Source organism: Phragmites australis, chromosome 2 (genome assembly GCF_958298935.1).
Source record: "Phragmites australis chromosome 2, lpPhrAust1.1, whole genome shotgun sequence".
In the NCBI taxonomy this organism is placed as follows: domain Eukaryota; kingdom Viridiplantae; phylum Streptophyta; class Magnoliopsida; order Poales; family Poaceae; genus Phragmites; species Phragmites australis.
In genome coordinates, this window is record NC_084922.1 from 6,408,897 (window position 1) to 6,424,207 (window position 15,311).

The 15,311-nt window shown below is 39.9% G+C and overlaps 3 protein-coding genes and 1 non-coding gene across 4 annotated transcripts; 1 reads left to right on the top strand and 3 right to left on the bottom strand.

The window, feature by feature from the left end:
* The first annotated feature begins 412 nt into the window (after positions 1 to 412).
* Positions 413 to 3,185, top strand: LOC133896346 (uncharacterized). Its single transcript, XM_062336936.1, has 8 exons — positions 413 to 560; positions 1,221 to 1,282; positions 1,643 to 1,786; positions 2,188 to 2,261; positions 2,380 to 2,434; positions 2,513 to 2,575; positions 2,652 to 2,779; positions 2,892 to 3,185. Exons 1-8 carry the CDS (start codon positions 509 to 511, stop codon positions 2,968 to 2,970), a joined length of 657 nt encoding a protein of 218 aa, XP_062192920.1. The 5' UTR covers positions 413 to 508; the 3' UTR covers positions 2,971 to 3,185.
* Positions 3,186 to 3,640: 455 nt separating this feature from the next.
* LOC133902029 (uncharacterized) lies at positions 3,641 to 5,170 on the bottom strand. Its single transcript, XM_062343602.1, has 4 exons — positions 5,104 to 5,170; positions 4,567 to 4,872; positions 3,777 to 4,400; positions 3,641 to 3,690 (listed from the first exon to the last, which is right to left on the bottom strand). The coding sequence occupies exons 1-4, from the start codon at positions 5,168 to 5,170 to the stop codon at positions 3,641 to 3,643; spliced, it is 1,047 nt and encodes a 348-aa protein (XP_062199586.1).
* Positions 5,171 to 6,326: 1,156 nt separating this feature from the next.
* On the bottom strand, positions 6,327 to 6,407 carry TRNAL-CAG (transfer RNA leucine (anticodon CAG)). The gene has a single exon. It is a non-coding gene; the product is annotated as a tRNA-Leu (tRNA).
* Positions 6,408 to 7,926: 1,519 nt separating this feature from the next.
* Positions 7,927 to 14,627, bottom strand: LOC133896356 (actin-related protein 5-like). The gene is made up of 12 exons (XM_062336947.1): positions 14,439 to 14,627; positions 14,276 to 14,346; positions 13,642 to 13,766; positions 13,063 to 13,104; positions 12,225 to 12,327; positions 11,996 to 12,105; positions 10,669 to 10,778; positions 10,495 to 10,585; positions 9,840 to 10,271; positions 9,558 to 9,676; positions 8,671 to 9,007; positions 7,927 to 8,559 (listed from the first exon to the last, which is right to left on the bottom strand). Exons 1-12 carry the CDS (start codon positions 14,537 to 14,539, stop codon positions 8,062 to 8,064), a joined length of 2,139 nt encoding a protein of 712 aa, XP_062192931.1. The 5' UTR covers positions 14,540 to 14,627; the 3' UTR covers positions 7,927 to 8,061.
* Positions 14,628 to 15,311: the final 684 nt, after the last annotated feature.

A 15,311-nucleotide genomic window follows, 5' to 3' on the forward strand; every position in this document is an offset into this window, starting at 1 on the left:
TATTTGTTTAATTTTTTTACATGAAACAATAATGAAGATGTAAGTAGAGTGCTATGTGAATACTTGTGCTCGTCCCACGAGAGGCTAAACGATAAACGGATTTTAGACATAAGGTATTACAATGACACATTCCCCTCTTTTCTCAACAAAGGAAATGAGGAAAAACAAAAACAACAAGCAAGCCTGTTTGGATAAGGAGAATCGCTATACTGGTCTTTAGTATTATCATGTAAGTTTCTTTTAATGGTCTCATTTGTCATGTAAGCTTACAATATTATGTCAGTTTTTTATATTATGGTGTAAGTTTGTTTTAATGGACCATGTAAGTTTGGAACCCAAATTACTCATGCATATGTAATTTTGAAATAAAGGGGTTTATGAGGACATTTTTGGCAATTTTCTCCGTAACAAAACTGTCCCCATCCTCTAGACAGACGAGGTAGCTCCCATTCTCGAAAGGCACCCTCTTCCTCGTCGCCGGCGACCTCACCCACCGCCTCTGCCGAGGATGCCGGTGAGGGTGGTCGACACCGCCACTCCTTCCTCCCAGTCCTCCTCAGGTTCCCCTCCCCATCCCCTCTCCCCTCCTCTCCAATATCTATGGTCCTCGCGCGTATTAGGTTTGTCCGGTTCACCCAGGTTTAGATCTTAGGGTGCTTGATCTCTCGATTGCGCTGGATTGATCACGCGATGCGTCTCCTTTGAGTCTAATCGAGGATTTATTTTTCATAATCGAGATTCGTGTTAATTTAACTGGAGTTTGAACAGCGGTAGTTTGGTACTGATTTAGCTGGTTTTGATCCTTGCAACTGCGTAAATTACTGCTTCGGGGAATTTAGACGGTGCTGCAACTGTAGTGGGTTGATTGTTTTTATCCATCGAAATGTTTGCGAGGTGCCAAGTGTTTTAGGTAGCCTCCCTAGATAATCATGTGATGTTTGTTTGACTGGTTTTGATTTCATGAGTCATGCTGAGTTAGGCGCCCTGGAACCACGGTTCATATGAGATTCCGGGTTTAGAGAACGCCATTTCTTCTTCTCTGTTACTGATTGATGGTTGTCAGAAAACTAGTACGTGCTGTGTTTTTCGAAGAGTCAGTTAACCTAAAAAATACAGTCAAATTGTGATTTGCTTTGCATTATAAACCTTGACAGACTTATTGTGATTTTATTAAGCTTGATAATTCAACATGCCATACTGATTAAAATACCATTTTGCAGGTCAAGATGCAAATGCTGGACAACCGTCTCCTCCTAGCTGTTCACTCTTAAGTGCTGGAAGAGTAAGTGTTTTTGTTTCGTTGTTTGAATACCAAATTTTGGCTAAGAAGGTGATCATTCAAGTCTGAGTTACTTTTTCTCGAAAAGCCTATGGTCAAAATAAGATGCCATATGCAAGTTCACTGATTGTTTTACTTCCATGGTATCAATTGTGACCTTCCGTCATGTCCTCTCATAAAGCAAATGTGAAGTCTCTTTGGTGTTCTGGAAAATTGGTTGTGGGTTCATGTTAGCTTGGAATGCGCAAACTGAATTTATATGCTTGTCTATTACTCAAGTTCGCGCTTGTGACATTGCATGGACTTTCTGCTTGAAGCCTTAAGAGATGCCATTAACCAAATCAACTTGTATATTTCTTTCAGTGTTTTGCTGGAACTCAAAACGTTTCAAGTCTACAGAAGGATGAAGCATGGAAAGTTAATGTGCGCATCCATGGTTGTGATCTTGAACAGGGTTATTTATGTGGGACAATGGAAGCACTTAATGTTCCCTTAGCTGATACACCTGTGAGCAACTTGTTTGTTCTTCCACTTTGACTCTGAATTTTATACGCTTCAACTTTTCCTTAAGAATACATTTATACAGCTGCATACCAGTTTGCTCAATAAAATTACAAAATCAGCTAATTTTTTCTTATTGTGACACTCTGTCTGATTGTGCCACTGTGCATTTCAAACAACATAAATCAGATTTACTAGATAAAAAAATTGTGTGCCATACACTTTTTACAGATGAACTATAGAATACTTGTGTCGCCAGAGTGTAAGACTCGATTTTGGAAATGTTGTGCTGAAATTTGTGCTGTTGTTTAAGATTACAACAAGAAGTTGATAGGTTTATGTAGTTCACATGTTCTTCTTTACTATCTTCATGAACTTAACTTCACTTATTGATTCTCTATCCACAGGTAGTGACATTTTGGGAGGGGGAGATTGTAGATGCTACAAATTACACATTTTTCACTGGCAAGTGGGAGGCATCGTGAGTATTTATTTTCTTGTTAATACCAAAATTTACCATGCGTATATATGTCCTGATGCAGTGATGCTGGATTGCATTTCCAACTTACTTGCAAAAACATCTTCTTTCTATTTTGCAGACCAGAGGATGATATAAGGCACTGGTCCAAGTTCCCATCATTTACTCCTCTTCTGGTAATTGGTCACCTAACTTGGTGTTGTCAATCATCACAAATCTTTTGAGGATATGTTCTCATTGCACTCTTCCTTCAGAGTCAGATCGAGACAGATGGTGGCAAGTCTTTGGACCTTAGCAACTATCCTCATATATTTATGGTATTGCATTACCTGACCTGTTCATTTGTTCATGTATAGACATTAGCAATTATCATTTCTCTAATGTTACATGCAGAGATGGAAAGAGCAGTACTTTGTCAATGTTGGAGTTGACTGTGGGTTAACCATCGCTGGTTTCTACTATGTTTGCTTTTCTTGTAGCGATGGCTCCATTAGTGGCTTTTATTATGATCCAAATAGCAGGTAATAAATATTTTTCTGCCATTTGTTTCTTGCATATTACAATGGGATGAGATGGGGTTCATTAATGTAGAAATTGGCCTGGTGTAAACATTTTGTTTTCTTTTTCGTGCAGTCCATTTCAGAAGCTTGAACTGAAGTGTACCAATGAGAAACATTCCGGATTCACATTTTCCTCATATGAGCTACAGTGACAGACACAATGCATTCTAACTTTCTGCATGTCCAATATTGGCATATACAGTGTGTGTACTGAACTCATTGTTCCTTGTGTTGCCCCATTAAAAGAGATGAGATGGTGTGTATGTAACAGTGGTTTCCAGTGAGACTAAGCAACTATGCAATTTGCCCCTTTTGTAATCTGAACAGAAGCAGGCAGCTTTTCTTGTGTAAAATATACATTTGTGTATTCTGTTTGTGTTGATCATGATATGCTGTGTCCAAATTCAGCGTGACAGGGATGTGAGGGACAGATGCAGATTCAAAGAAATGTTTTCTACCTCTTCTCAGTTGTCACAAATGTCGCTCTGCAGTTCAGGATTTCTATTTCAACATTTCTATGCTATATACATTGTGGTCCTAATTACATACACTGCGAATACAATTTCTGATACAATCATGATGTTGAGCTGTATCTGAAGAAAAACTTAATCAAGATTGCTGATTGTATTCTTTCACTTAAGTTTCTGGTACAAAGCTGCAGAGACCTTTTGGTTTCACTTGCAGCGATTGTAGGATGTTTTTACTGTGATGTAATTCTATGAACAAAGTAAACTTGGGGCACACTCTTCGTCTCCGCCTTCAGCATCCAGACATTGTTAGGTAAACAACTCTCTACCAATGTTGTTTCATAATGTCTTGATCTCATGCTTCAAGCTGTAGTTCATTCTCTAAGGAATAAAATTCTTCTGCATCTGCATTGCATTAATTTTCCATCATTGTTAATCCAATAATAATGTTTTGCTGGTAGGATTACTCTTGCACACTTGGTTAATCTTACCTTCATACACACAAGGATGTGTAGACAGTGGAACAGGAGGTGTTTCTTCTCTTCCTTCATGCAGAAACCAGGAAGAGATTTCCTTTGCCCTTTGTACCAAAGGCCTCTCAACACCCTCACTCCATGTGTCGAACAGATTGAGGACAGCCTCAGTAATGATTTCTGAGAGTACCTTATCATCTTGTCCAGGTTGGAGCTTCAACAGCAGGTATCTATTAACTGATATTACCTTCTCTATCAAGTGCCTTCTATCAACATTATATGCAACCATTATTTCTTGTATTTTAGAGATCATCTTGAGGGCTGCCTGATAGACCGTAGCATATGCATTTTTGAACACCTCGGTTGCTGCTTCAGACAGTTCCCTGCTGTTCCAGCCATTCTTTTCATCCCCGAACTCGCGTTCTATGGTTGGCGCAAAAGCTACAGACTTTGGCTTAGTTGTGTTGACACGGAGCTGCTTTGATTCCCTCAGCATTTCATTGGCTTCCTTCATTTCTGACTCAAACCTGCTGCTGACCTTGAAGTATGGTTGTTCCTTGTGTGCAGTGGGGCTCGGGACTGGTGAATTCTGTCTTGGTGATGCTTCCATGAACACCTCAGGTGTCCTTTCTGAATCACCTGCTGCAATGCACATTGTAAAACATTTATCATGCATGCTCCATCGCAGCGAAGCCATACTATAATTGATGTCTTGACTGAATTGAACTAGAGATTTACAGGTGATATTTCATTTCAATCAACAACTGGTTTGGTGCCATATGATATTCTGAGTTTGTGACTGACATACAGGAAGGTGGATGTTGAGCTTTACTGGGGGTTCCATGGTGCTCGGCATCTTGTTGTTCTTTCCTGCCCTTGATGTCTTCTGGACTGGGTCCAGCCTTGGGCGTCCACATCATCTCCTCTTGTGCGGGCTTCTTTTTGTGATGCAGCAGGTGCATCCATTTCTTGGCCTTGCTCTTCACCTTTCCCAGCACTGCCTTTTTCTGGCTCCCACCTGGGGTCCATGGTGATTCTGTCGGGCTCACTGGAGGCGCCCGTGGCGAAGGCCAATATCGCTGTTGCTCCTCCCATTCATCATATGGATGTTGGCCTGCAAATAACGTCACCTCGATTAAGCTACCAGAGATGCAGAGGAGAATAATGATAACACATGATCAGTTTCCACTTCTCAGCAGGTGAGCACTGAAACATCATGTCCCACAAAAGATCAAAAAGGCATCGACCTACCTAAAAAAGTTTCAAGGTCAGAATTTCATTAAAAATGCGAGAACGATGCTTTGCAACCGGGATTGGAAATAATTGCAATCGACAGATCTTTTACCATTTTGGACGAGGTGGTCACCTCGTTTGGTGCTGATCCCGCGCTCTAGTTTTCTGATTTCTCTCATGTTCGTGCAGGAACTACACCAAATCCTAATCCAAATCCAAAAACTTGGGAGGAGCTATGGAGAGCTGTGCCAGTAAGGCCAGAAATGGGTTTGATCGGCCTATCCTAAAGTTGGCAAACTTGAGGCAAACGTTCTGAGTTATAGCTGTGGAAATGGTAAATTCTGGGGTGGAGTGGTTGCGTTTTCCCCTGCTATTCTTGGGGGTGTTTGCCTGTTTGGTGGTCGGAGGGAGACGAAGCTTTTGTGCCGCATCCTTGGAGCCCTTCAATGTAGGGACGAGATCACAAAACGAGGTTTCATACCTTTGCCAAGATAGTTACCTCATGAATATTGCGTTTCTTGCTTTTGATACCAGAGTTATAATCCTACAGCATGTAGTAGGCATCTAATCATCTCCGTTAGCCGACAAGCCGTGCCAAAAATGTTTACAGGACTCTTACAAAAAATGTCAGCGCTCACAATCAGTTTCCCTAAAAATAGGCGGAATAGCCAATTTGGTTCCTATAGTTTGACCCGAGGCTCAATTTGGTCCATGTTTTGATTTGCCCATCCTAGTCCTCGAACTCTCTTCCTTAGTCCAATATAGTCCCTAGGATGACGGTTGATAGTTGCGTTTGCAGCTGGTACCGCATGGCCAGCACTTATCTACATGGCACAACCTCCCCGCGTCCCCCTCTCTGTTAACCCCTTGGATCTAGGGCTTGCCCTCACTCGTCGTTGCCATCCAAAAAGAGCCAATTGGGTGCGCCAGGAGACAGGAGGGTCAGGACATGCAAGCGAAGAAGCGTTACGAGCGGTGTCAGGTTATTTTTTTCTTTTGAATCTATATTTCACACGGGCATGAGGAAAATTTTGCATATGGTTGGTGGCTGGACATTGAGTTGTCTCGTACATGTGGTGCTCCATATCATCCCAAGAACTAATTTGAACCAAATAAGAGAGTTTGAGGACTGAGATGGATAAATCAAAACTTTAGGAACCAAAACGAGCCTCTGGCCAAACTTGAGGGACCTAATTGGCTATTGTGCCATAAAAATAACCATGGCCAATTTTGGGCTTTCTTGGATTAAACGGGAGTGTTACATAAAACAAAAATAGTCTGACTTGGAACACAACCAAAAAACATGTTCCGAAATCAAAAACAAAAACATGGTAATGTCAAGAATGGGATTCGAACCCATGCCCTTTCGGACCAGTACCTGAAACTGGCGCCTTAGACCAACTCGGCCATCTTGACTTTTGTGAAACAGCATTCAATTAAATATACTTATTCTATTTAGCAACCTAGTCGATCAAATCAGCTGATCACCATCTAAGCCTCGATAAGTTGACTTCAAAGTCCAAACAAACGAAAAGTATGCGTTGGAGTTAACCACTAGTGCACACATCAGCACTCTTAAAGCTAGCAAATATATAGACATGGCTACCAACACGATGAACCTGTATATCATTTCAAATGGGCTCGAGGTACAGGTTGAACCGAAATTCACAGTTGGGGGCCAGACTTACAGTTTTGTAGTTGGGGGTAGGGAAAAAAGTTTAGCTTGGTATATCGGGTTTACTGGGTCTACCGATAGATTCTGGTAGGAAAAAATTTATCATGTTTTTCGGTATTTTATTTAAATTTGTTTAAATTTTACCCGATATATCCGATAAATCATATTTACCGGTAACCTCTAGTAAAATTTATTTATTGGTTAAAAAAACCCTAGTTGTGGGTAGAAATTAGACTTTCTCAAGAGTCGAACCAAACATGGATTTTTCCTAATAAAGTTTGGCGTACGTGTATGATCAGTTCATCATCCATATTTTGTAGGACAAATTCCTTATTTGTCATTGAAAAAACTTCGTCTTCCCTCCATACCACTCATATTTTTCAATTTCCTTCATTGCCTTATTCTTTTTTTGCCATTCATCCACATTTTCGTTTAATCATCGGTCAAATTCACTATTCGTTGATTCACTGTTCACTGATTATCTTTCTCTAAAAGTTAGTGATCTTCTATTTCTTAAAAAACCTAAAATAAATTGTGCGTATTTCATAATCCATATACAATCTATTTTAATTGGATTCACTCAAAATCCTATGTAAAATTTAAACTAAAATTCTCCAAAAATGCTACTTTATAACTTCTAACCATTATTAGGGTCTCAAATAAAATCCTAAAAAGTTGAAAAAATTCACTAATATTCTTCTATGTGATGGAGTAATTTTTAAAATTATTTCCATCCTAGGTTATATGATGAAAAAAGTGAGTTCTTTTGTAATACCATATTTATGTAATGTGATAGAATAGATGGAAATAGAGCATTACAAAGTAACTTACTTTTCTAACATATAACCTATAGTTGAAAATAATTTTAAAAATTAGTTCACCATATAAGAGTAATATTAGTGATTTTTTCAGATTTTTTGGATTTTATTTGAGACCCTAACAATTGTTATAAAAGTAATCTTTTTTGAAGAAATTTAGTTTAAATTCTACACATGTTTTTAAGTGAATCTAATTAAAAGGTTACACATGCAAAAAAAGTTTTAGGATTTTTAAAGAAACAGGAGTTTTTGAAGAAATAAAACCGGTGACCAGTGAATTTAGCGTAGATTGAACTGAAATGTGGTTTGAGTGGCACAAAGGGAAGAGGAAGTTTTTTTTATAGCAAATAAAGAATTTCCCCTATTTTGTAACCATCCATGTGTTACCTTTCCTCCCTAGTTGTGCCTCCAGGAGACTAGGAATGGCCATCGCACATTCTGATGCACCATCAAAGAACTTATGCTTTGGTGCTTAAAAAATGTTGCTACATCATTTGCTATTGGCAGTCAATAAATTGCCTGACTGAGGTTGTTTGCTCACTACTGAATACTGATACATTATCAACTGTAACAGACGTTACAGTGAGTAAACAATGTTGTACCGATGAAACAGGTTTTCGCCATGCTCTCTGTAATCTGCTAAGCTGAAAGTTTGTTTCCCAAACTTACTCGAAGCCGCAAAGGCAGCAGCGCCCCTCCATGCGTCTAGAATGGGGTCAGCCGCTCTGACAAGCTTCAGTGGAGCGAGGTAGGGCCTAAACTGCCTAATCCCGGACTCCAGCCGGGGGATCATGCCTGGGAACAGGGAACTCCCGCCGGTGACCAGAATGGACTGGCAGAGGCGCTCCTTGACAGATTCGTCCTCCATTAGTCTCCTGAGCGAGATGCTGACCATCTCATCGATGCCGGCCTGGTCAATTCCTATCATACCAGGCTGAAACAGCACTTCAGGGCAGCGGAACCGCTCGATCCCTATGGCAATTCTGTAATCCTCTGAGGTAAGGGGCCGGACTTTGGGAGGCTCTGGAGTCAGTTGGACAGCTTCGGATTTGGACACAAATGTAGGGTCGATCTCCTGCACATGGAGGCATCAAATGGTTTCTGATTATACTGTTGGTTTTTGAGATCAAACTAAGATAGGATAAAATGGTCATCCCAGAAGGAAAGCTTGACACTGGGATTTTACCTGGAGTTTTGATGCAATTCGAACAAGTTCCGATTCATCATCATCATTCCCCTCATCGTCATTGCCTTTGCTCATTTTATTGTACACCAACCAATCTTCATCTCTCATTCCGAAAGTGTCCTCACCTTTGCCCCGATCAAATGCAGCAGAAGTAAGCAGCCGCATCCTTTCTTTCTGAGCTGCATTTAGCCGTTCTCCACGGCCTACACTACCAGATGAATTATAGTTCCCATTTGTCTGGCTGCCGTTAACTTTTTGTCGCTTCCTCTGCTCCAATTTCTCAGAAAGTTCTGAATATCGGGCACGAAGCTCTTCGAGGTATAACTCTGGGTTCTCCCTGTGTAGTTTAGTGAAACATATTACAAGAGCCGCATACAACGCACGGCAAATATTTATAACAGACTTGAGATACTTTATCCATATTAGCCAGGATGTAGATGTATTATTGATATCTGAGACAAGATGTAGACTATTCATATTGAATTGTAGATGCGTAATCTTTAAGATGACACATAATCATGAAATGTTAATAATACATACTGCATAGCCGCATTTTGTTTTTCTGTTCAATGTAGCAACAGAGTTTGATCCTTGGCTCTTAAAAAAAGGGCCTTACCTTATACAAGATTGAAACAATGCTACTCAATAATGCCCATTCGGTACTGCAAAATGCAGGATGTAATTTAATCCTATCTTTGGGCATTGATGAGCGAGGGATAATATCAGAAGAATAAAGAAACTGCAAAAGTTGGCTTTAAAGTAACTATATTGAAAATCAACAAGAGGTGGCACCATGAAATTTTATATATGAGGATCTATTATTGGATGCAAGAAAGTATGAGGATTGTATGGAAGATAAATTTTAGACTGGAGATATCACAACTTACGCACGCCTCTGTTCTTCTTGCTTCTCCCTCAATGCCTCCTCTTCCGCACGTTTCTGCTTGGCACGCATTTTGCCCTCTGTTGTGGTTTTAAGTAATATCTGTTTCTTCTTTTCTTTTAACTGGTAAAATATACAAAAGTGAAATGCAACAATGGTCAGAGGTTGGGAGTCTCCAAAACTTGGCAGAATATGTATATGCAGTATGCACACAACATGCAGATGCCAGATGCCCCAAAAAACACATGAACAAAATCCCCTGGACGATAACTGAACAAGCACACACCTGCTCTGGTATCAACATCTCATCAGGGACAGACACAAGCGGATATTTATCAGCACCTGATGCATCTGCTTTGTCCTCTGTACCATTGGACTCCCCCTTTGCTTTCCTTAAGGACTGTGTTGCTTTCAAAATAGCAGATTTGATTTCCTGCTGGGAAAGATATCCAGATCTACCTAGAATACCTGTTGCTTCTGGTTCCTCAGTTCCATCAAGTTGCTCAATTAGTTCCTCCAAATAAGAAAGCTGCTTTTTCAGTTCCACTATCTTCTGAGACCTCTTTGCAGCAGCCATCTCTCGCAAACGTTGACCAGCCTTTTCCTTCAGAGCTGCTTTCCTTGCAAGTTCTTCCTCGGATGGCGGTTCTTCCTTTGGTGGGGGAACCCATGGTAGCTGCCAATACCTCGTTTTCTCCTCAGCTTCTTCCTTGTTATTCTGTAAAGTGAAGTGATCAGTCCATGGTGTTACAAGAATGTTCATATAACTAGAACACATATAATAAATAGGCTTCTGGATGAAAAAGAAATCATGGACTAGAATTTGAAGCACAGTGAATCCTATAGGAAAGCCCTATGCATTCTATACAAATACATATGATACAGGAATTCGGTAATTCTAAAATTTCCAGGAGAACAGAACAGTATATACAGGTTTTTACCTTAAATATCTGCAATTCTGACATGTAATCAAGAGGTATGTAACAATGCTCCTTCTTCAGCTCTTCAGCCTTTTCCCACGTAATACTTGCCCTATTCAATGTAAAATGATACTGTTACATGGTAGGAAAAACAAATACCATGAAGTATTTCAGAGATATACTGCTATCACTTACGTGTGATAGGGGTATTTTAGAGAGAGAAGCTGCCTCAGAAAATCAGTAATGTGAAATCCACCAACATTGGTTCTGCAACATGCCCCCAACACAGGCTGCCCTTTTAAAAACTGGAGAAAAAAAAACACATCCAAAAAGGCTTTTAGTTTGCACAGCAACAATTTAATTTGAAATATATATAGGTGACCAAATGCAATTTTCAGGAGGATGTATTTCACAGAAACACATTTATGAATATAGCGGAATTTTCTTTTTATTATTGTCTTATTGACTACTTCAGGGGGCCATGGTCAAGGAGAAAAATCCGTATTGTACCTAATACACCTAATGATGGTCTAAAGGAAATTTGGTATGCAAAAACCTCAGCAGAGTACCGAATGATATTTTTGCCTAAAGCTTCCCGAATCACCCACTAGATTAAGGCTAAGCTTTTGACTGAAGTTATAGGGACTTTTGACTGAAGTTATAGGGATGGGAGTATCAGTGGACAACTTACCCTAGCAAAAGTAAAATAAAAAATAAAAAAAAATAAAAATGAAAGTGTGTTTGGAGATCAACAAAAATGCATCTTGGCTCTGTAGCTCCATGAGCAAATAGCCAAATAGTCTTAGCAGTGGCAGTCTCTCTTCTTGTACAACCCGCTTATCAAATGTCATAGTCATAGTCATAGTTGTTATGGCGGCGTGGCGAGGTGCGGCAACCCACTACTTTCACAACTTTACAGCGCCTATGGCGCAAGGCGTGGCAACGCCATACACACGTCGGCGTGGCGAATACACACATTTCAATACTTTTCCTAATACACATTATCTCTCAAAGTATATATAAAAAGAAAAAAAAGAATACACAAATTTGGCCCATGTAAGCTAGCTCAGCCCACTAATTTAGCCTATGTAAGCTAGCCCACCCACCCTTCTACTTACCCTAGCCCCTCCACTTGCTCCCTCTCAGCACCGCCTGCTCCCACCGGATCTGCATCAAGCACGGGCAGCGGACGGAGATCCAGACGAGAGAGGCGGACTCGGACTCGATTATACAGGTACCCCTCTCCCTCTCCCTTGCCCGCCACAACGCCTAAAAGTCATGGCATCCCTGTGGTGAGACACCGTTCTCCGCCACACCGATATATCGGCGTTATGGCGACGATATCCCGACACCATGACAACTATGGTCATGTTTTAACCGTTAATTGTTATCCAACCAGAGTTACAAAAATTCACATTGCATTCAGTGATATTTCTGGACATATGAAAAAATCAGCCAAATGTACCAAAAGAATTTAGATACTATGAAAGTTGAAGGGCATATCTTGAGGACAAAAACTTACTGGAACAACATGGCAAGTTCCATGTTCACATGAAATAGCCAACCCATCTTCTCCACAGTTCCCAAGTTTCTGATTGTACTTGTAACTAAACGCATTGTCGATGCCAAATGCTACAACTCAGATAGGAAGAGACAGCATAAGCATTGCTATCCTTATGTCAAGGTCATTAATACCATACAAACAATTGCAGTTCATAACAACGGCCCATCAAGATTTTAGGAATTATTACCAATGGATGGCACACCATATGTCTCAAAGAGTAGTTCTGCCATTCGGGCTCGAGAAAAGGACGGATTGCATTCGCATTCTGTCATAAGAATTGGATGGCCCACCTGTCCAGTATCATTGTTAGCTTTGAACAGCACTTGACCAAATAATAGTTTACGTGAAAGAGCACAAGTTTCTGAAGTTCAAAGAACACATACATATAAATAATACAGGTTAGGAACTGAAAGTATTTTAACTGTTCAAACCTAATAAGTGTGTGCAAGTCAGGACAGGGACTAACATAACTGAAAAAATGTGCAGGGGTTCCACTATGAGAACATGAAAGTGCTGGTTCAGGAGCGCCAACTCTTCTAGGTTAGATTTCGCAATCATGTACTGCTAAGGAGGACGAGCTTAATAATTGAGACTTCACTTGATGGCCCATGCTCCCTTTGTATTTAAGATGGAGTTGCTTAATACTATTCACTTATTGCCGTTCACCTTGCCGGTTATGAGAGCTTCTCAAGTTCCATTTGAAAACCTTAAGACACTATACTTGACTTGAAAAATCTACTGATTAACACAGTATCAACTACCATATAAGAATCTTCTATGCAAAAATCTGTATCCAGTAAGCCCCTACTATTAGACACTGCTCTGGTAAATAATTCCATCATATATAAACAACCAATGGCTCCCTCCTTTGTGATTCAATACTACCAGCTAAATTTGACAGTTTCCTTATGTCTCGAATGAAAAGTAAAGCAAATTACAAAATGAAGAAAATAGAGAACAATAAGTCAATGAAAACGGAAAAAAATTAGATAATATTTTGGAGAGAAGCTATAATGACAACTTACCTCTGAAGTGGCACCTAACCGATCAAAGCCATAGTCCAGAATCTGCAATACAAAAATAGTGCCATGTCAGAAAAGATTAAAAACAAGAATAAGACATCCCTTTTACAGAAGTTGACAGCCTAGAGTGTAAAACATCATGATCCAGAAAATTAAGCAGTCACACTCTGTTCTTTAAATCTTTGATCCGTTAGAAGTGCCAACTGCCATTATAAGGACCATATGGATTATGAGAGAGATGATCATTTAACAACAGAATGGAGCCATGCTCAATATCAGAAAGTTTAAGGGAGTATTTAGCTTTGACAATGTTTTGTTTATCATCAACGTCCAACCACAGGTTATGCACATAGAATCCATCATTTAACACGTAATTTATATTACTTTGATGTTTTTGCCCTGATAGAACTTTCTAACGTAATCTATCAAGAATGTGATTGTTTTAATGTATTCCAGAGAAGGATGACAAAACAGATTGATCACTGTTTTATATATCTCAAGACTAAACATGAATTGAAAGAACCATATGTAGATATTTCTGCAACTCAAAGAATGGTGGATGATTTCATAGAAGTAACGAACATATTCCATGTACTCGAACTGGTAGACAACATCATCATCAAATGGTGAGCGAACTGCAGATCTTGTGCAATCGAAGAACTTCATTAGAGCTGGATCAGTGTCCCCAACAATTGAAACAGTTTCACCTGTACCATGGAAAATAAATTGCAGTGAGTAGAGTTATGAAACTTTCTTGAATCCAATAATCCTCTTACAAGTTTGATGATTGACACAGGCATGGAAGCTTCAATTAAGTACATTTTTGTTCCTTCCATATATTCATTCAAACCGATATGAAACTTACAGAGCACTTCACAAACAAAAAGGTGACCACAAAAGTATCTGGGCTATAAAATATTTTCAGATTCACTGGGTCCACGTGCGCAGCAAACAAACCGAAGTAATATCAGATCATCAGAAACAATATCCTAACTTTATGAGATCAAATGAATTTAAACGCTGAGCCAATTTCGTGCGCTACAACAAAATTAGCTCCTGTAAAATTCAATTACCAGCGAAACGGCATACTCAACTTCTAAAACCGCACAGTAGGGAGCAACTAAGCAAACACCAGAGCAAAACATCGATACTTTCACGCAGCAGACAACCAACAAACCAACTCGGATTAACATTCCTAAAGCTCAATGCGGTGTACCCGAGCTGCGGTGGCGCGGCCTCTGCACGACGTTGCGGAATGCGACGCGCGGCTCCGCCTCGCCCGCCCACCTGCACGGAGCAACCACCGCGTTACAAAAATCCTCGGAGGCTTGCTAGGGTTAGGGTTTGGGGGAATTCCCGGCGCGGCTGGCCCCTCCTACCCGATGCGGAAGGTGGAGGCGCCGTTGTCGATGACGATGGGGGCGGACGACGGGAAGCGGGCGAAGTCGGTCTCCCGCGACGGGCGGGTCACCGACGACATCTGGCCGCCGCCGGCGACAGGGCTCGCCGGAGGCGGAGGAGAGGGGTTTGGGGCTTTTGGTAGATTTTGTGCTTTTGCTGCGTCGTCCTCTTCGCGACTCGCGAGCTCGAGGAATGCAGGGGATTATTAACGCAAAACCCCCTGATGTTTTACGTAATTCATGTGCAGCACATCAGGTGATGTACGTACGTGAATACCCCTTGAATATACTCCTTCTATTAAGAATATAAGGTGTATTTTATTAAAAAAAATCATCAATAGTAAATTTTAACTGTTAATTTTTCTTATAATATATTATCAATTGCTATAATATCAACATCATATTAAAATTACTTTGAAATATAAATCGACTAAAATAAAATTTATATACTAATCGCATATAATTTAACTAATTATCAATCAAAAATTATAAAGTTTAATTTCTTTTAAACAAAACATGCCTTAAAATTCGCAGAGGGAATACAGACCCCTTGAATATACTGTATTTGCCTTTCAGAATTCTGATGCCATATTCAGGACAAATCCGAGTGGACTATATTTTTTTATCTGACCCTAAATTTACATACATACATATATATATATATATATATATATATATATATATATATATATATAGGAAAACTAGTATGTACTTCTGGGTGTATGTACTCTCACCTCTCATATACCACTTTTACACGTGTGTTATACTTCTTTATCACTTTAAATATACTTCATTAGTAATTATAAGATACTACAATACAAATTCCACGAAAATTTTTACGAAATTCCATGA